At 51.0% G+C, this 18,731-nt stretch overlaps 1 protein-coding gene across 2 annotated transcripts; it reads left to right on the top strand.

Annotated features, from left to right (window-relative positions):
- Positions 1-11,562: 11,562 nt before the first annotated feature.
- CD74 (CD74 molecule) lies at positions 11,563-18,678 on the top strand. 2 transcript variants are annotated; one of them, XM_026063186.1, is made up of 9 exons: positions 11,563-11,703; positions 13,912-14,087; positions 14,345-14,436; positions 14,530-14,592; positions 14,849-14,944; positions 15,195-15,285; positions 16,382-16,570; positions 17,380-17,454; positions 17,914-18,678. In XM_026063186.1, exons 1-9 carry the CDS (start codon positions 11,627-11,629, stop codon positions 17,922-17,924), a joined length of 870 nt encoding a protein of 289 aa, XP_025918971.1. In that variant the 5' UTR covers positions 11,563-11,626; the 3' UTR covers positions 17,925-18,678. The 2 variants fall into 2 exon arrangements, with proteins under 2 accessions (XP_025918971.1, XP_025918973.1); XM_026063188.1 differs by lacking the exon at positions 16,382-16,570 and having other exon boundaries at positions 11,571-11,703.
- Positions 18,679-18,731: the final 53 nt, after the last annotated feature.

The following is an 18,731-nucleotide window of genomic DNA, read 5'->3' as shown; positions in this document are numbered from 1 at the left end:
GACGGGACCCCCTGGGCACCTTGGAGCCGGCGTCGTTTCGGGCTGCCGCTGGCCCATTCTGCGGTGAATCCCCTAGCTCCCCTCTGAACCCACGGATGCTTTTGGTCCCCACGACATCCTGCGGCAGGGAGTCCTCCATTTCGTTGCGTGTGCTAGGATCTCACCGCTACGCGAACGCGTCTTTGGCAAGGGACTGCGAAAGCGACGGCAGGAGGGGCGTCCTGACGGGCGGCCGAGACCCCTTGTCCTCATGCACATATGAGGGGTGAAGCTAAAGGCAGCATAAGGTTAGGTCAGAGACGTCACACTCCCTCCCACCACTACCTGAGGTGTCCCCACCCCGTGCCTCAGTTTCCCCACAGCTTGCTCTGGTGCTCTCGGTGGGGTCACGGGCAGCTCCGAGAAGGGAAGGGCCACCCCGAGGTGCTCCTGGGGCAGCGATCCAGGGCAGTCCGCACAGCTTCTAGCAGAACAAGCAAAGGAGAGAGCGTGCTGGAAAAACCAAAGGCAACCTTTGTGGTAAGTGCCAAGAGCCGTGGCTTTTGCCCCGGGGATGTGAAGAGGTGGAGGTCACTGGGTGAGAGAGAGTGTTTCTAACAATCCTCCGATCACATCTCCTTATACTTCACATATAAACATCATTGTGCCTGATGGAAGTAATCCATTTCTAGTTCAAAAGCTCGTTTCTGTGTTACTAATAGAAAAGCACATTTGTGAATGGTATCAAGCCTTGATAAATGAACCTAAGAACCATACAAAAATTTAGCTTTCTCTGCAGTAGGATTTTATTAATGGAAATGACTATTTTCCAAAGGAAGTAACATAAGCCTGGTAAAAACTATCCTTCAGCAGCACTAACTACCACAACTGAGGTGTCTACAGGTTATCTTAATGGAGTAATCAACACTCAACAGCTCGAAATTTTTATTTTTTGGCTTTTTGCCTGGTTTGTCTGTAGAAGCAATTGAAGTAATTTAAATGTATGGACTATTAGCACATATTCTTTGTATCAGTTACTCAATTGTTCACGTAACAGTTCAGACAGGTCGATCAGAGAGGCCTATGCTATGCTCCCCCTGCCCCACACCACCAACATAGTACTGCCAAAACTACAACAGCTGAAAATTATTACTACATAATAAGCACTAATATGAAAACAAATGAAAATCTCAAAATGGTTTGGCATATCATCTTACCATCATTTTTTTCAAAGAGATCCATAACTTCTTTTTCTGGTAAGTTCATGCAACGTTCACCAACAAGCGGCTGGGCAACTGGAGTTCACTGACAGAGGCTTGAGAGTCGATGGGATGTTGACTGAGAGGTTTCTCTCTTTTCACTCCTGATTTTCTAAAGCTTGTTATTCTGTCACGCTGCAAAGCTATCCATTTAAATATAAGCCCGTACAAGTAGAAACGCAGGAAAGCAGATATGTTAACTCAATTGCATGGTAGTAATACAAACTGTTCTTAAAGTTAATACAAGCAGCAGCATTAAAACTCAGAAACTGTACTGTAAGCAAAAATATTTTTACATACAGAGATTACATTTCATAGAAAGACATCATTTAAGGTAGATTTGTGACAAATATGTAACTATCTTTCAGGCTCAAAAGTATACCAATTATGTCAAATTCTTTTCAAGATCTTGAGTTGATCTTCTCACATTACTCCCTAACAGTCCTTGTAGTGAATAAATACGGTACCACAAAGATAATGTCAAACTCTCCTTAACATGAAGAGCTGCAGGTCTTTGAGGATATTATATAATGCTGTAAAGGCGGTACCCAAACTTATCCAATATATATCAAATGCAATTTTTTTCACTTATATTAAAATACTCTCTTGGCAATCATTAAAAGGGGCATTTAAGATCAATTTCACTATAATCTGTTTCAAGTATGCCTTATTAAAAACAAATTTGTTTAATCAGATTGTGATGGCAAGATCACTTCCAAGCCATAAATGAAGCTTAGACATGGTTACTCTATACAATTTCTTCATCTCAGACAGACAAGTGATGATTAACTAGATAGCCAGTGAGTAGCCAGCATAGCTTAACTATCACATCTAGAAAGCCAAAGTCAGTAATTTTACTACAATCAATTTTGAAACAATTAAATAGTGTACAGTTTATATAAAATACTTGGCAACAAGTTTCAAAGTATTCAAAATTATCAAGTTAGTGCTACTGAATACAGACTTGTTGTTTGACATACGGTACACGGTTATTAGCCAAAATAGTTCCATTTGAATCATTTTGCAACTGACTTTGAAGAACAACTGCAGATCCTTTACTGTCAAAAAAAAGAAATAACATTCCTAACAGTTTGAACATATCTACAGTGTTTACTCAAATATTTCTGTAGTTAAAGAAGCTTCTCCAGATTGAGATCATTACTTTTCTTTAACTGAAGTTACAAATGAAGTTCTTTAAGTATAGAAACTCAAAAATTTGGAGTCAAACAGCATACAGTGCGGGGTTACCATTACAAAACAAGATGTCATGAAGACCTCACCACATCATCTGCCAAAGATTTTATTTGAATATTCTATTAAAAAAAAGGAAAAAAGCAGTTACCTATTGTTTCAAAACAATAGTCTACATTTTATACATTCTATCATTAAAAATCACTTACAATTTCATTAACTGTTCTGTTTTCCCCACCCATTTCCTTGTAAACAAAAACAACAACAAAACCACTAAACACTCACTCCTACCTCCAGTCCCTGTGCCAGAACAAAATGATGTGGGAAAAAAGATGAACCCACTTCTTTCAGCAGCAGTGATGTGTCAAGGTGCTCAAACTAGGACATTAAATCCCAGAAAAACCTTCCAGTTTATACATTATCAGGATAAAGACCGGCACTAAATTCTGATTGCACAGTCTGTCAAGCTCAACATATTATATTAAACCTGAGAGACTCTCAAAATGACCCAAAGCAAAAAATATTGAATCAGGAGTTCTAATACAGACTGCCTCCACATTTTTTGTGTGCATGCATAAACTTCGACCTAAGAACTGTCTTATAGAAAACCATTTCTAGCACAAATTCTCTCTCTGCAGCCTGGTCTTACTTCCTGTCAATCAGGGAATAAATGCTAGCTATCAAATCCGGCTCCACTCCTTAAAAAATAGCGACCCTGCCTATGGAAGAAGCCCCTTTGCTCCCATGGGCCCAGCACCACTGCCCACCCCTTAATTTCGGATAGAGGGGGAAGGGAACCAAAAGACCTCCGCTGCCTTCACCTAGAAGCTCCCTTTCTCCAAAACGATTTTAGCTGTCAGCTCCCTCTGATCTGGAGCCATTTTAAGTCTATCATCAGCTGAAAATCAGCCCCCTAGCCTTCTTCCCAATGACTTACTTAAGTTTAGCTTCTTTGCCAGGTACTAAAAATGTATATTCCGTTATACATAGCTGCACACCCTCTCCCACAAAGTCCTGTTCAGTACTGTACTTGATGTAGTGAAATAAATTAAGTTATGGAAAAGAGACATACTGCCATCAGCACACTATGAGAGTTCTTTGATGAATTTTATGTAGCAAATTGAAGAAGTGATTTTGATTCATCTACCTAACTTAATTGTAACTTGGTGAATCATAAGTTGTGAAGCTGAACCAAAAAAATCTCCATACCAAACTCTTCACATGCTTTCTGTAGAAACGCAGTGACAATTTCACACTTGTACAAAAACCAAGTATTTTCTTACAGAAGTCCCAAAGACTCCCTTAATCTTATCTGTACAGTAAAGAGAACTGGGATGAGGCACAAGCAAGGTTACTTTCCAAGTACCTAAAGAGATTGCTAGCCTCAGCTGAACAAATTGCACATTCTAAACTAAAGCCAGCAAAATTTAACAAGATTATTCTTTTACATTATGGATGAAGCCTTGCCCCGATTACGGTCTTGTTCTTCCCTTGGAAGAAGATAGCAAGAACTGATACACCTGGCTGTCCACTCACTCACTCCGCCTCGAGAGACTCTATTTTCTTGGAGAGAGACTCTATTTCACTTAAGTTTTATACAGAATTTGTGTAGAGCATGTCCAAAATAGATCTACTTTCCCAGTCAACACATTCACTCAATTATATAATCGGAGGGTAGTCACTTTATCTCAGGCCAGGGTCATATTTCAGAAGGTATCTAATTCAAACAGTATACTGCTATTCAAATCCATGCTCTCGTTGGGCTGTAATGATTTCCTCAAGACATAAAAGCAGGTATGACTGCATGAGAACTCAAGTATTACTCTAATATATTTTCTCACTAAATGTAACACAAAAAAATTAAGTCTACTCTAGTGATTCTAGAATGACTGAAGAGAACACACAGTGGAAATAGTTGGCCTGCTCAATGCAATTTTGAGCTCATTTCACATTTGATTTTTAAAATTGGATAGTTATTACATAACAAAGTGCTGTCCTCTGCTAGAAAGGAATTCAGATTTGTGTCTATGGCTTCAAATAGAAGCACTTTCCTGTGTCCGCACACTACACACAAGATTTTTTCAACGACTTCTCTGTGGGCATCTTCAACTAGCTTTCCTCACTAGTTTAGCTGTAAGAAGTTTGTTTATATTATCACTGTGCAAGAAAGTATGAGTTTGTTTGCAATAAGACCATAAAACAAAGTAAAACATCATGTTTGATTATGTTTGGTTAAGATATACATGGTCACTTTTAATATAAGCAGATCTTAACTTACTCAGTATTCTGGCTTTCTGTCATCCTCGTAAATAACTGGCACTTTCAGCAGCTTTTTTATGCCTCATACATTACCAATTTAATATTAAGATATTACTTGCTATTGAACAGTTGGTGAGCTGCCTAGGTGTTGCTATGAAAACACATTAGGCTGATTTTTTTGTCCCCACTTCTCATCATAATGAAAACAAGACATAAGTAGTCATGCCTCCCTTAGCATAAAAATAATGCAGTGTGTGTGTGTAAACTTCCTACCAATCCATTAAGTGAGCTTGAACGAGCTGAGACCTGGCATGTTGTAATCTTTGCTAGAAGTATTTTTCTATGACRTGTGTTGATTGCCTAATAAAAATTTCAGGTTCATGTTAAAGCTCTAATGATGTATGAAATTACATAGGGCTTGGAATCTTCTAACTTGATAATGTGACAAGTGATTATTATTAATTTGGAACTTAGGCACAGAGGTGCATCGAATCTCTTGGCTTTACTGATATGACAGTATATGGGGAATGTGCTTAAAAGATTTGGCCTCCTGAAGAAGACAGTAACAAACCAAAATCAAAATGCTAGGAATAGAAATGATTTTCACAAATCCTAGAAAAGCAGTATTGTAGCCGCCTAGGCAGTGTTTAAGGTTGCTATTGTCTATTGCGTTAGAAAACAAATATATCACGGGACACAATCTACTAAATCTTACCTCCAAGCAATTTCTGAACAGAATTTGTGGCTTCAATATATTTTAAAAGAATGTGTATGCCTTAAACTTCCAAATTCCAAGTTTAAGATGAAAACAGAAAAGCACTGGATAGCATCGCTCCTTCCTCATGCAGTAGTATTTTAACAGGCTCCAACATAAAATATCACTTGATGAGAGAACTGCAGCATTTTTCAATAGTTTCAGCACCTATGTTGTCCCATGTAAATGAGTGATGGCTTTAAAAAGGCTTAATTAGGAAAGTATTTTCTGAGCAGAATCATGAAAGGTTCAGACTTGTAATGGTGACTTACAGTAACCGTGTGAAGTAGTGTGGATTTGGGAATGTGATGTTTCCCTCTACTGGCTGACCCACAGAGACTCAGAGAGTATTACATGGGGAAGCATGCAACAATAATATTTTTTAAAGCAGCCTATGCTTAGGACTGAAGTAAGAGGATTCTAATTACAGTCTCTCGCACAGGAAGGATTAAGTCCCTTGCCTGCATCACAAAATAGCTTTCTCTTAAAAAGTGACTAAAATCACATCAGTCAGGTTTGGGAAAGTGAAGGGGTGCTAAACCCATTAATATTTTAAGCCACTTCATGTCTACTAATAACATTGCCACTAAGTATTAGCAGTACATTACAAAGAGCATGCAATCAAGTTCTTGAATATTGCAAGGAAGACATTTACCCAGGGCAGGACCCATGATCCGTATAGCCTTCTGAACGACATTTAAAACTGGCTTATCTTTCAGACTAACYTTTGAGAGTTTAAGTGCTCAGTTAATGTCAAAGGAGAATTTCTGGGCATAGAAGCTCATTCTGTGAGGTAGCCCAGAACCATACAAACTCTAAAGGCAGCMTGAGCGGGTAATCGAGCTCAGCTTCCTGATCAGTCACAGTATGTAAAATAACAGGAAAAAGTGCTTAGCATYTGTTTACGTTACTCATATTTGTATTCTAATTAATAAGAGCTCTCACGTACACTTYGTCTAATTTAAGACTGCCTTGTATATGAGAGCCTCTTACTGTCAAAGCACTTGTGTAGCTTAGGATGTTCTTTCAAGTGTTGAAAAGACTTCTGTGTTTATTCTTCCTTCCTTCCTTAAATGATGCCATTTTGCCTCTATCATGTCTACTGTCAGAGGACGCAGGTCCTTCACCCTTCTAGCTACAGATAAATAGCTCGGCGGGAGACCTCTTCTTATGTCTTAAATTGTAAGTTCTTACAGTAAATCAGTCTTAGCTGACACGCTGGCTCACCCGAGATGCAGAGAKGCTGAAGGTCCCCACCAGGGCTCGAGGTTCAGCCGCATCCGCTGCACGGTCCTTGCGTCACTGCTGCCCTGCAGGGCATTCCTGCCCCGCCAGCCGCGCCGTGTGGGCTCGCCGCGCCGTTAACAGCAACACTGCTTTTGGTTTTCTGCTGAACTGACTTCTTTGGAACGACCCCCTGCATTGCATCGGCGTGAAACCCCCCAGGGCGGAAATGGCGAATGAGGAATAGAAACAGGGCAGCCAGACAGTTCCCTTTTCAGAGGGGGCTACACACCGTGCGCCCCGGGGGCCGGGTAGGTGGGAGGTGGAGGGGAAGATCACCTGGGCCTTCCAGAGAGAGAGGCTTGCCTGGATGGCTAGCACGGACGTAGTTCTGGGCCTCGGTGGGATTTTGGCCAAAGCCCGCTTGACGGCACACATGAGGAAGTGGGTGACTGCTCAGCACAGGGCATCTGGGCTCTCTGCCTGCTGTGCTGAGCGAATTCGGGGAAACTGCTGCCCTCTGTGCCTCATCATGGGCGCCCTTTCTCTCAAACGCTCAGTTAATGAAGAGTTTCACGTTTGCTGCCTCTTCCTGCTGCCCTTCRAAGTCGGCTGTCTGGTCTCGTGCAGCCACGGGAGCGATCTACYGGCCTGCAAAAATAACCCACCGCAACAGTGGTGATTCCTCCCCAGCTGGATGAGTTTGCACTTGGCCGTACTGATGCAACGGAGGAAGGACGTGTGGGTGGTGGGTGTGCATGGCTGGCAGTGAAAGGTTGGTGCTGTTTAACCTAACCCTCCCCTGAAGAAAGACCTGCCCTGCCGGAGGGCACAGCGGTGCTCCTGAGCTGCTTGGGGTGCAGCGTCCCAGCCCCAGCCCTGCGCTCCCCGCCGCTGACCCCCGTGTCCTTGTGTGTCCCCACAGAGGGAGAGGAACCCTTGCTCCAAGCTGTCCAAAGCAACTTTAGCTGTGGTGTGTCGCTGCAGGGTTTGGGTTTTGTTGCAAGAGCAATACCCGCAGCATGATGAAACCCAAACGCGCACTGCCTGAGSGTAAGATCGAAAAATAAATCACGGCAACACAGTTCTATGTGCCCCAGATAGCTGCCTGGTGGCAGCTGGTGCTTCGCTGCCCTGTCACGAAGTGGGACATCACTCTGCAGCAGGCTCTGCCTTAGCAGTAGGGAAAGGTCTGAACCAAACTCCTTGCCTCTGTCCTGCAAAAAAAGGAAGTTTGAGTTTTGTCCTGGAATCATCAAGCAAAGTCTATTTCTGGGCTTGCTGAGAATGGGCGAATGGTGTAAGGCACAAGGTGGGAACGGATCTGCTGGTAAATCTTGTGGCTTTGTGGTTATACTTGGATTTGCTCTGCAATCGCTTTGCAGCAGAGCCCCTCGAGGAGAGCTGATCCCATCCTGCAGAATAGGACGTCGTGTTGCAGGCAGCGAGAAATACGTGTTTCTTCAGCTGCGCACTGGGAACTGTGGGCTGAGGACTGCGAAACGGAGGCTTTGCTTGGTAACAAATGACATCACGTGGATGCCCGCAGGGTTATTTCCAACTCCACGCCTGAAATAATAGCTCTGTCTGCTTGGGTCAAGGTCTCCGTGTAACAGGCAAGTCTGAACGAAGTCTCCCTAAGACTGTACTCCTTCTCTCAGATATTAAGGTGGTTTGGTTCCCCCTCAAAAAGACAGCCAGTTCCCCAGCCTCCTATAATCAAGATTTACCATATTATCAAGAGTTTCATGGGTAGGACAAAATGTGCCTGTCCTGACTCCTGCGCATCTGAAGCCTGGGGGGCAACAGTGTGGTGATGAACATACATTTGGGGCCAATTTATGGATGCCTCTGAACAGGGCCATGAGGGGGAAGGCTCTGTTTCTGCTTCTTCAGAGGAACAGGCCCTCCRAGACCCCAGCTGGAGCCCTTGCGTGTGCTGCAGAGGTGCAGGGACTTGGTTTCCACCCCAGCTGTCTGGGTCCAAGTACTACCCTGAGGAGGTGGAAGAAACAGCTGGGAAAAAGGAGGGCTGAAAGCTGCTATGAAAGGAAAACTTCTTTGGAAAACTGATTTACAGACCTAAAACGCATCAAACGTCACTGCCCTGTGCTGAAAGGTGTAGTGTGATGTACTGGAAAAATTGATAGAAAAGAGATGTCTGAATCCAGAGCAAACGGTTGATTCTGTGGTGAAAATCCCTGAGCTGGGCTTGATTACGGGGGTGACCCCCACATAGGAGCAGCCCTGCTGCCTCCTTCGGCTCGTGTAGGGATGAGCATGAGTCTTCTCCCCCTGCCCCCATAGCCAAATTTGCAGAATTGGACACATTTCCAGATAAATCACTGTCGGTTTCATTTGCTGAGTTCCTATTAAGACTTTCCGTAGTTCCCCTTTCGGACTGAGGTCAGTCACGGAAACGTGCCCGGCTCTCGCTGGGCTCTGGGGGTCCTTTCCAGCYGCCTGCTCGGAGAGGTCAGCTGCGACCATGCATCCATGAGAAGTGACTTGTCTTCAAAATAGCCTCTGGGGCTGCCCGCAARGCAGGGTGCTGGCGGGGACGGGCGTTTGCAGCCGAGCTCGGAGTGCGGCAGCTGCGAAGCTCTGTCCCCCCCGGGGCCGAGCGGGGACATCTCCGCACCACCACGGTTCCTCGCTTGCGTGTTGACGCCGTGCTGCGACGCGGTGCGGGGCCAGCCTGAACGCGCCGCACTCGCTGTCCACGGGAGCAAGACCCGGGCAGGATGTGCTCCGCAGATCTCCAGTGCTCAGGGGCGGAGCGGGGACGCGGAGGTGCAGCTGCACGTGGGAAAAGGCTAACAGATATCCACGTCGTCCGTGGACACCTGCAGCAGGTGGTCTTGCTCACGCAGATGGTTCTGGGCATCCCCAGGGCTTCCCTGGTGCGTCGCTCCAGTCGTGCTGGTCTGGGTGTGCAGCGCTGGGCCTATGCCTCCCGCCGTGCCAGGCGTGCCGCTCCCCTCCGCCAGCGCTCCCAGGGCAGGCTCCACGCAGGAGCCGGCCTGAGGAGCCTGAGCACGGGCCAGGCTGGACTGGCATCTCCTCCAGAAACAGCAGCTCCCGAGGGATTCTGCCTGAGTCTCCGTAAATGCTTTTTCATTTTTCCTTAAACCTGATTTCTCAGCTGACTGGATGCCTGGAAAAAACTCAATACTGAGGTTAGGTAAGAGAAGCGAGGTGTTTCTGTAGCGCCAGCTCAAACGGCTGTTTTAGAAGTAAAAGGCTGCAAATACATATGACCTGCAGGCTGGGGACTAGCATGGGGGCTCCCCAGCTACCCTCGGTGAAGGCGTGCTCCTCTCCTGGTCTGGGGGAGATCATTCATACAGGAAAACGTGGGGAGTGGGCACCCAGGAAGGTCTCCGTGCCAGGCGCAGCCTCGACACCCAGGGCTGGGCAGAGCAAACGCGGAGGTTTGCCTGGCCATGGGGCGGTGGTGGCACTTCCAGGTGCATCCGGGAGGATGAGCCAGTCTGTATAGATTTGGCAGGGCAAGACCCAAGTGCTGGGAGTGAGCCTGGACCAGGTCACCTCATCTCCATCCCCGCGGCTTGGGGAATTTCAGGTCCCAGCCTGGCTGACAAGCATAGCAGGGGAATGGGGCTCCCTGAGGACAAAATGGGCAGAGGATGGAGAGCGCTCTGGCATTGCTGTGCTGCCTCTGGGATTGATCTGGGCAGATCAGGATAAGGCTGCACCCAAAACCAGAGCTGGGCTCATTATATTTAACTYRGCAGGAATCATTGCCTGATTTATGCCAGCTGGGTGAGGACACCTTGAAGGGCTTTCCAGGCATATGGCTCCCAGCCTTGGCACCCCTGTTCCCCCAGGGTGAGCGCAAGCTGGGGAGGGAGCAGCCGGGCTGCGTGCTGGAGCTGCCGCCGGCTTTGCAGCTCAATCCTTGCCAGCTAAAGAGCTCTAGAGCTGAGCTAGCAAAACTCATRTAACAGTTAAAGAAGTCTTCCTGCGCTCGTTCCAGCTCCCGAGTTAAAACTTTATGGGCTGCGAGCCGTGAGCGCGGAGCTTTGCCTAGTAACCAGTGACGCCAGCAAATGCCCGGGCAGGTGGTTTTTAATGTCACACCCAGACTATTGCTTCTGGCTGAACTGTGACCAAGGTCACGCTGGGTCCCAACGCTGGAGACGGCAGCGCCAGGCTCCTCTGCGCGCCGGGCAGTGGGGGGACCCTGGTGGCACCCCGTGAGGGAGGCGAGGGGGCAACCCGAGCGTGGGGCACCCAGCCCTGCGGGGAGCCCCAGCTGCATTTCTCCCACCACTGCTTAGCAAAACCCGGACGGCTGCCTCTTGGGGCTGCTTCTCCTCTCGTTTTTTCGAGGTGGAGGCAGGGCTGCCTGACGCGCTTGGGGCCCCAGCCCTGGCCATGGCAAGCGATAAGTGCCCAAGAGGGCCTGAAAACACTTGACAGTCCTTTAAGTGTTACCCCTTCGTGCTRGTGAAACACGCCGCAGCAACATGTGGATTTTCCAGCCCGAGGGTGACCCCGAAGCCCTCGAGATGGGGGCCTCTTGAAGCGCAGCACGTTTGCACACAAAAAATAAAATAAAATAAAAATAAAGCAGCTTTTCCCTGGCACCAAAGGCAAGCGGGGAACAGGCCTTTGCAYGGGGGGTCCTGCGCGGCGTACGGGAGCGCACCCTGCCGCCTCCCGCCTCCCGCATGCCACCCCCGCGCGGGGCACCGAGCCCCTCGCCCGCGACGGTCGGGCCGCCCGGGGCCGCGGCGCCGGGGCAGAACGCGCGCCATCAGCGGAGCGGAGACCTGGCGCGCGGAGGTCTGCCTGGCAACAGGCGACGCGGCCCGCGGCAGCCAATGGGGCTTTTCCCTGGCGCCCCGGGGCGGTGGGGCCGGGGTATTTCCCGGCGCGGCGCCCCCGGTGCCCATTTCCCCGGCGGCAGCGGCGGTGCGGGCACGGCGGAGCCATGGCCGAGGACCAGCGGGACCTGATCTCCACCTCCGACCGCGGCAGCGCCGTGGTGCGCGTCGCCGAGCCCCAGAGGTGCGGGGGGGAGGCACGTGTGTGGTTGCGGGGCCACGTGGGGCGCAGCTGGGCCAAGGGGGACATGTCGTGGCTGTGGGGTGGAAGGGGGCAGGTTGGGCCGAATGGGGCATGGTTGGGCCAAGGGGCGCACAGCAGGTCTATGGGGTGGAAGGGGGCAGGTTGGGCCGAATGGGGCCCGGCTGGGCCAAGGGGCGCACGGCAGGTCTATGGGGTGGAAGGGGGCAGGTTGGGCTGAATGGGGCCCGGTTGGGTCAAGGGGTGCATGGCGTGGCTGTGGGGTGGAAGGGGGCAGGTTGGGCCAAATGGGGCCCGGTTGGGCCGAATGGGGCATGGTTGGGCCAAGGGGTGCACGGCGTGCCTATGGGGCTGCATGGGGCACAGTTGGGCTGAGCAGAGCATGGCGTGGCTATGGGGTGGAAGGAGGCAAGTTGGGCCAAGGAGGGCTTGGCGTGGCTGCGCAGCCAGATGCGGTCCAGTTGGGTCAAAGGGGGCTCGGTGTGGCTATGGGGCCGAGGGGACATGGCGTAGCTGCAGAGCACAGGGGTGGCCATGGGGTGGCTGTGGGCATGGCATGGACACGGGGACCCCCGGCGATGTAGGGCTGCTCCCCATTCCCGGTCATCCCCTATCTCCCAGGGTCATCTCTTATCTCCCAGCCACCTTCCTCCACCCTGGGGGGGAGGGGAGGGACAAGCACCCCAGCCAATCAGGCGCCTGGGAACTGCTGACATCAGGAGTAGCCGGGCAGACGAGCCGGCGGCAAGGCTGGATCCTGCAGCGGCGGAGCCAGCCCGAGGCTCCTCTGGGCGCTGCCTTTCCTGGCGCTTCCCTGGGGAAAGGCGGCTTCTGAGACCGCTCTGCCAGGGCAGAGAGCTTGAAAGCGCGTCAGAGAATCTGCCCCAAAGTGCTATTTTTAACTCTCTTATTTTCTGGAGGAAAAAAGCATCTATCAGTTCTGATTAATAGAACAGGCAAATCGAATGAGCCCATAGGACACACTGCTCAAAAAAAATCCTTGCACAGAAGAAAAGAGCAAGAGAAAGGGAGTCAGATTGCACGGACAGGGAGTAGGAGGGGACCGTAAGGATTTTCCCATTGCTCTGGCATCAGGTGCTCCTGAGCCACTGCCAAGTGCTGCTGCTGCCACCTGTGGAGCTGCGTAGGCCCCTCCCAAGCGAACCGATCTGTTCCCCCACCCCTGCCAGGTTGAATTTGGCTCCTGAGAGCCTGGTGCTTCCTTCCTCTGTTTGCATTTCTTCGGCACCTGTTTGCAATTTGTAGTCTCGCTGCCAGCAGGCTCAGGTCAAAGACCTGCCAGCGCCTGCGTGGCCAGCCCCACTCGTGTGCTTGGGACCTTGCCGCTGCCGGCGGCATGCGAAGAAGTGCCAAGTCTGCCTTGGCACCTGTGTGTGTTGCTGGCCAGGTACCTGCTTCACCCTTATGCAGCCGCGGGACCTCTTTTGCATGAGTTTTGCTTTGGATGGCAGTGGGGTGCCTTGTTCATGTGCCTTCTCTTTACTTTTTAAAAGTACGTACAAGCCGGCATCCCTTGGGATATGTCCTCTGCCTGTGGGGACCCACGGTCTTTCCCAGCTGGTTGCACCCTGTGCTGAGGGGCTCCAGCAGAAGGGGGTGCCCCAGCTGGGCTGCTGTCCCCACAGCCGTGTGACGTGTCCTGAAACCCCCTTGCAGCACGCTGGCACTCAGCCTGTGGCCGCTGCCGTGCTCCTGTGCCCATGCGCTTCTGGCTGCCCCCTCTGTGCGTGTCCCACCTACGCCAAGCAGGTTTCGGTTCCCCTGAATGTGCAGAAGTAACCTTAACACTGAAATTTCACTTCTGCATGCTGCCGGCAGCCAGCGCCTGCTCCCCCACTGGCCTGCCGGAGCTGGTGGTGCTTGAAAAGTGCCTTTGTTTGGCTGCAGAGTTGATGGAGGTTATTTAGGGTGGTCCATAGGCTAGCRTGAGGATTTCGTGGGGCAGAGATTGAAGAGTACAAGTGTGTTTCCTACAGCCTGTGGCGCCACCTCCTCGGGGTGTTAATTGGAAATCCCCGTGCTTGGGTTATTGACGTAAAGGTTGGGCGAAGCACCGGGAACGCAGTTCCCACATCTCTGCCTCAGCACCCTTACGGCAGAGTTTAGTGAACATTTCCAGCTTCCAGGAGACCAGAGTGGGGCCTGAGCTCCCTCCCTCATGTCTTGCAGATCTGCGTTTGGCCGCAAAGCCGCCTTCTCTGCGCTGTCCATCCTGGTGGCCCTGCTGATCGCCAGCCAGGCCGTGACCGTCTACTTTGTCTACCAGCAGAGCGGGCAGATCAACAAGCTGACCAAGACCTCACAGACCCTGCAGCTGGAGTCGCTGCAGAGGAAGCTGCCACCAAGTCAGTAGCTCACGTGGTGGTGGCGGGAGGTGGCCAGGGAAATGCAGCAGGTCTTGCTTGACCACCAAAACCAAGGGCAGCAGGGGGAGATACCTAGGAGCGGGCCTGGCTTTCTGGGCAGTGGCAGCTCCCCAGGGCTGTTGGGGACCTTCCCCCSGTGGAGTTGTCTTGCAGAACATGACCGTGCAGGAGAGGGTTGGGGGAGAGGGGGATGGTCCCTTTTCTTGATCCCCCTCCCGTTGCTTCTTTCTCGGCAGGTGCCAAGCCAATGAACAAGATGCGGATGGCCATGGTGAACATGCCCCTGGTCATGAGGAACCTGCCGCTTGCCCCCTCTTCGGAAGGGATGGTAAGAGGTGCCCACCCCTGCCTTGCACTGGCTGCTGCCTCATGGCCTGCTGCCAGGCCTTGGACTGACTCTTCCCATTTGAATTTTCTTTAGCCTATGGAGGCCATGGGGCCCCTCAGCAACAAAACGGAGGACCAAGTCAAGCACCTGCTGCTGGTAAGGTTCTCATTGTGTCCTCTGGTGTGCAGGCACCCCACAGCTACCCTCTGTGCTGCCGAAGGCAGTGGGACCCCATGCTTTGAGCTGTYCCTTGGCTGGATGGGCATCACTGGGGGTTCCCCTCCTGCACCCTTGGGGTCTCAGAGCTGGTGGGAGCTCCTGGACTCCTGTAATATCACTCTGGTTGATGAGAGCTTCATCCCATCCCTCCTTCTTTCTTTGCCCTGTCTCGCTCTGGTGGTCACCTCTGCAGCAAGCAGACCCAAAGAAAATGTTCCCAGAGCTGAAGGACAACCTGATGGACAACCTGAAGCGCCTGAAGAAGTCAATGACTGATGCAGATTGGAAGGTCGGTGTGTGGCTGCTGTCCTGCCCTGCCCCTTTCAGAAGCACCCTGCTTTTCCCTTGGGATGGACTGGTGTGTCTGCACCTGGAAATGCAAAACCCTTATTGTGCCAGGCTTGCATTTCTCCCACCCCAAGGGAGGGGACGTGCACGTGGCTGTCGCTGCTCTGAGCTGGAGCTTGCAGCAGGGTACGCGTCCTCATCGTGCACGCTCCTTTCTCCTGATTACCTTGTGCTGTTTCCCCTTCTTGCAGTCCTTTGAATCCTGGATGCACAAGTGGCTGCTGTTTGAACTGGCCAAAACCCCCCAGAAAGATGAGAAGAAGGCGATCCCAGCGGAGAAAGGTATCACAGATGGGGGCTACTAAATTAAGGGAGGGTTAGGACTAACCCTTCAGTAACAATTGCATCCCAAGAGGGTACAGCACGAGAGCACCCCAAAGGCAACTGAGGCTCTGGCCCAGCAGTTAGGAACCTCTTCCTTCCTGGAAGGACCTCCTGGTRTCCAGCCAGGAGCCTCCATCTGGAGCTGTTAGGGCAGGGCATGGGTCCAGGGCAGCATCTGGGGCACTGCTGGGCTGGAGAGAGGAGTTCAGGCAACTGCTCTCCCCAGCTGTCAGGATTTCCACTTTTGCAGAGGTATTGAAATGCCAGCCTTAACAGCAAGGCTGACAGCAGTGCTGGTCTTCAGCACCTTTGGTGCCTCTGATCTGCACCAATAAAGCCAAACTCATAGGGAAAGGAACAGCCCTTGGGGCTTTGTAGAGGAGCTGTTTGTTTGTTGGACTGAGGCTGAGGTCAACCAGGACTTCCTGAAGGAAAACCCACGGTCCCAGAAAGGGCCAGCCATGGAGGTGCTGCCTGTTATCTGCGAGCAGATACAGAAGTGTTGGAAAAGAGTGAACATCTGGAAAAACAGACCACCACTTCAAATCCTCTATCTTTGGTTAGAGGGAGAGCTTTAAAAAAAAAAAAAAAAAAAAATCCCTGGGGTGGGGTTTGTTCTTCCTCCTTTTAAATTTTATTTAGCTGCTTCTGGATAAAAGCTCAGTGCCCAGAACTTCACATCAATTGGTTCCCTAGCCCTGGTCCGACCAACCCCACTTAACAAAATTCATGTTGATGTGGTCTCCCTTAAGTAGAGTCGTTACTGTTTGCTATCATTAGGGTAAATGGGTTTTCCCAGGAGAAATCCCAATAAGGCAGCTGTTCCAATGAAGTTAGGATTTTGTTTGTTTCCAAAACAAGCATTTTCCAGTTGCTTCCCTGCTGGTGTAGCGTCAAGGGGCTGGYCCAGCGTTTCCGAAACCCTGTTGGGTGATGCATCCTTTGGCCAGTTGTTGGCAGGACCATCCTCTGGGCTGAGCGATGCTGTAAGGCTCCTGGGCAGTAGATGGCCCGAGGTGCTCATGGTGTATTCTGTTTGTTTTTATTGCCCTAGTGCAAACTAAGTGCCAGGTGGAGGCCAGTTTTGGTGGTGTCCATCTGGGTCGCTTCCGCCCCCAGTGCGATGAGAATGGAGACTACCTTCCCAAGCAGTGCGATGCCAGCACAGGCTACTGCTGGTGCTCCTACAAAAATGGCACCAGGATTGAGGGCACTGAGACTCGGGAAAAGCTGGATTGCCCTGGTAGGTCACCAGGGTGGGGAAGGAGGAGAGGAACAAGCAGCACCTCCAATCACAGTCCCTGGTTTCTCTTGAGCTCAGTAAGGAGCAGAACCAGCCAGGAGCTGAGAGGGTGCCCAGCACCACTTGAGCTGCTCAGTGCATTGCAGGATCAGGCAGTGCCCCATTAGGGAGAGCCTAGGTGCCCCAGGGTGAGGTGGCACAGGTGGCCAGCAAAGGAAGAGGTTCCCAGAGGCAGCAGCAACCTGCCACCTTTGTGCCTGTGGGGCCCACCCTGAGGACATGCCATGGGGGCTGGCCCTTCCCTGCCCCTTCAGCACCACCACACCATGCAGTGCCATTGTGTTACAGCCACTCTCTGAAGGGGACCCTGAAAAACATAGGAACGGGGGTTTTAGCCCTTGCCTAGTTGCAGCTGGAGCTAAGGCCCTGAGTCCTGCCCCTCCCATCTCTGGTTTGAGGTCTGAGGTTATCTGAAGTCCCAATGAAGCCCCTCAAAACAGAGTAGAAAGGCCCCTGCTTTTACAGGCAGGGGAAAACATTCAAGAGAGTCCTTGCTTTCCTCTTCCACTGCATTGCTCAGCCTGCCCCTTGGCACGCGCTCGATTCCACCATGTCAGCGTTCGGCTGAGCTTGAGCTGTGCTTCATGGCTTGGCCGTGCTGGCAAGGGAATCCTCGAAGGGCAGAAGGGCCCTTTGCAGTGACCGCAGTAGCAGCAATACAGGCCACCAGCATGGCAGCAGCAGAGAGGGTGGCACAGGGCAGCATGCCTTTGTTGTCCCAATGCCGAAGTGCTTTGTGTCCCCTGCAGCTGTGCCCAGAACCATGGAGCCAGAGGAGATGATCTTTTCCGGGGTGGATTTTCTCAAGCTGGATGCTGAGAAAGGTGAGTGGCTCAGGACAGTCAYGGTGGCAGGGTGGCCACCTCCAAGTCAGTCACCTGGGCCCAGGGCAGGGTGGTGTTAGCTCAGTGGGCTGGGAGGAAACCCATGGGTCTTTGGGGGCAGAGGGGGTGCAATACAGGTCCAACCCCTCCAAGCGTCCCTGCATCGGCAGTATCACCAGTGGCAAGACTGGGGTTGCCAGGTCCATGCAGTGACCAGGACGTGTGCTGTGATACAGAACCAGCCCTGGGCTGGGTCCAGCCAAGGAGCAGCAGGGAGAAGCCTCGCTGGTGCTGCGTAGCGAGGCCAGGAAGCATGCATGGTCTCCTTCATGCGCCCTGAGTGGCAGCAGTGCCTGGCAGCTGCAGCCACAGGGAACAGGGCAGCTCCTGCTGAAACCCATGTCCTGTGTGCTGGGCCTGGAGCCATCTTACTAATTTCCTTCTCTCTTTTCCTCAAAGGAACCAAGTAGAAGAGGATGCCTGCAGATGCCTTGTCCCATCTTCGGCATCCCCACTCACGTTTTTGCTCTATTTCATTTGTGCTTTTATATTGCTCTCCCAAAGACTATTAATAGCAGGTAATCCTGAGCACTTCTGCCCAGGCGTTAATTCTCTTCCCCTACTGCAAGGCATGAAAGTGGGTTGATCGTATGTTGTTTGCAGGCTGTCTCCTGCCCTGTGTTAGCACAATAGTAGGAGCATCCCCTTTGCTAGATACAAAATGTTCCCTTACAGGTATGTCTGGTAGAGCAGGCTGGAAAATTATTATTTCAACTGCATCAGACCCATAGTTTCCCCCTTTTGCTAATCAGGTATGAGCTGCTGAGTAAGGAGCTCCTGGGCAGTATTGTTTGAGGGGAGCCCAGTGGGGTCCCACTGTGGGGCTTGTTAGCTCTGCACTAGGGAGTCCCACTGACTCCTCTGCGTTTGGTGACTCCCCCAGCAGTTTCTCCACAAAGTGCCTTCTCTGCCCTCTCCAAGGTTCATAAGCAGGACTCTGCCCCAGACCCCAGAATGCCTCTCCTCTTCAGGAGCTCTTCAGGAAGATGCTGTTGGTGAGAACAGCTTTCCCACTCGCAACCAGTCCTGTAGCAATTTCCAGCACCCTGGCCACAGGCAAACAGCAACAGGGCCCAGGCAAGCGTAGGGATCACCCATGCTGAAGAATGAGCCGCTAATGCTTTGTTGTACTGAATGAACATTAAAAGACAGCAGCAAAATGGACAAGCTTCCACAAGCTTCTTAACTGAACCCTGTAGGTTGGAGTCATGTGTGAC

Source organism: Apteryx rowi, unplaced genomic scaffold (genome assembly GCF_003343035.1).
Source record: "Apteryx rowi isolate R43461 unplaced genomic scaffold, aptRow1 scaffold_2, whole genome shotgun sequence".
In the NCBI taxonomy this organism is placed as follows: domain Eukaryota; kingdom Metazoa; phylum Chordata; class Aves; order Apterygiformes; family Apterygidae; genus Apteryx; species Apteryx rowi.
This window is presented reverse-complemented; position numbering and strand designations above follow the sequence as displayed.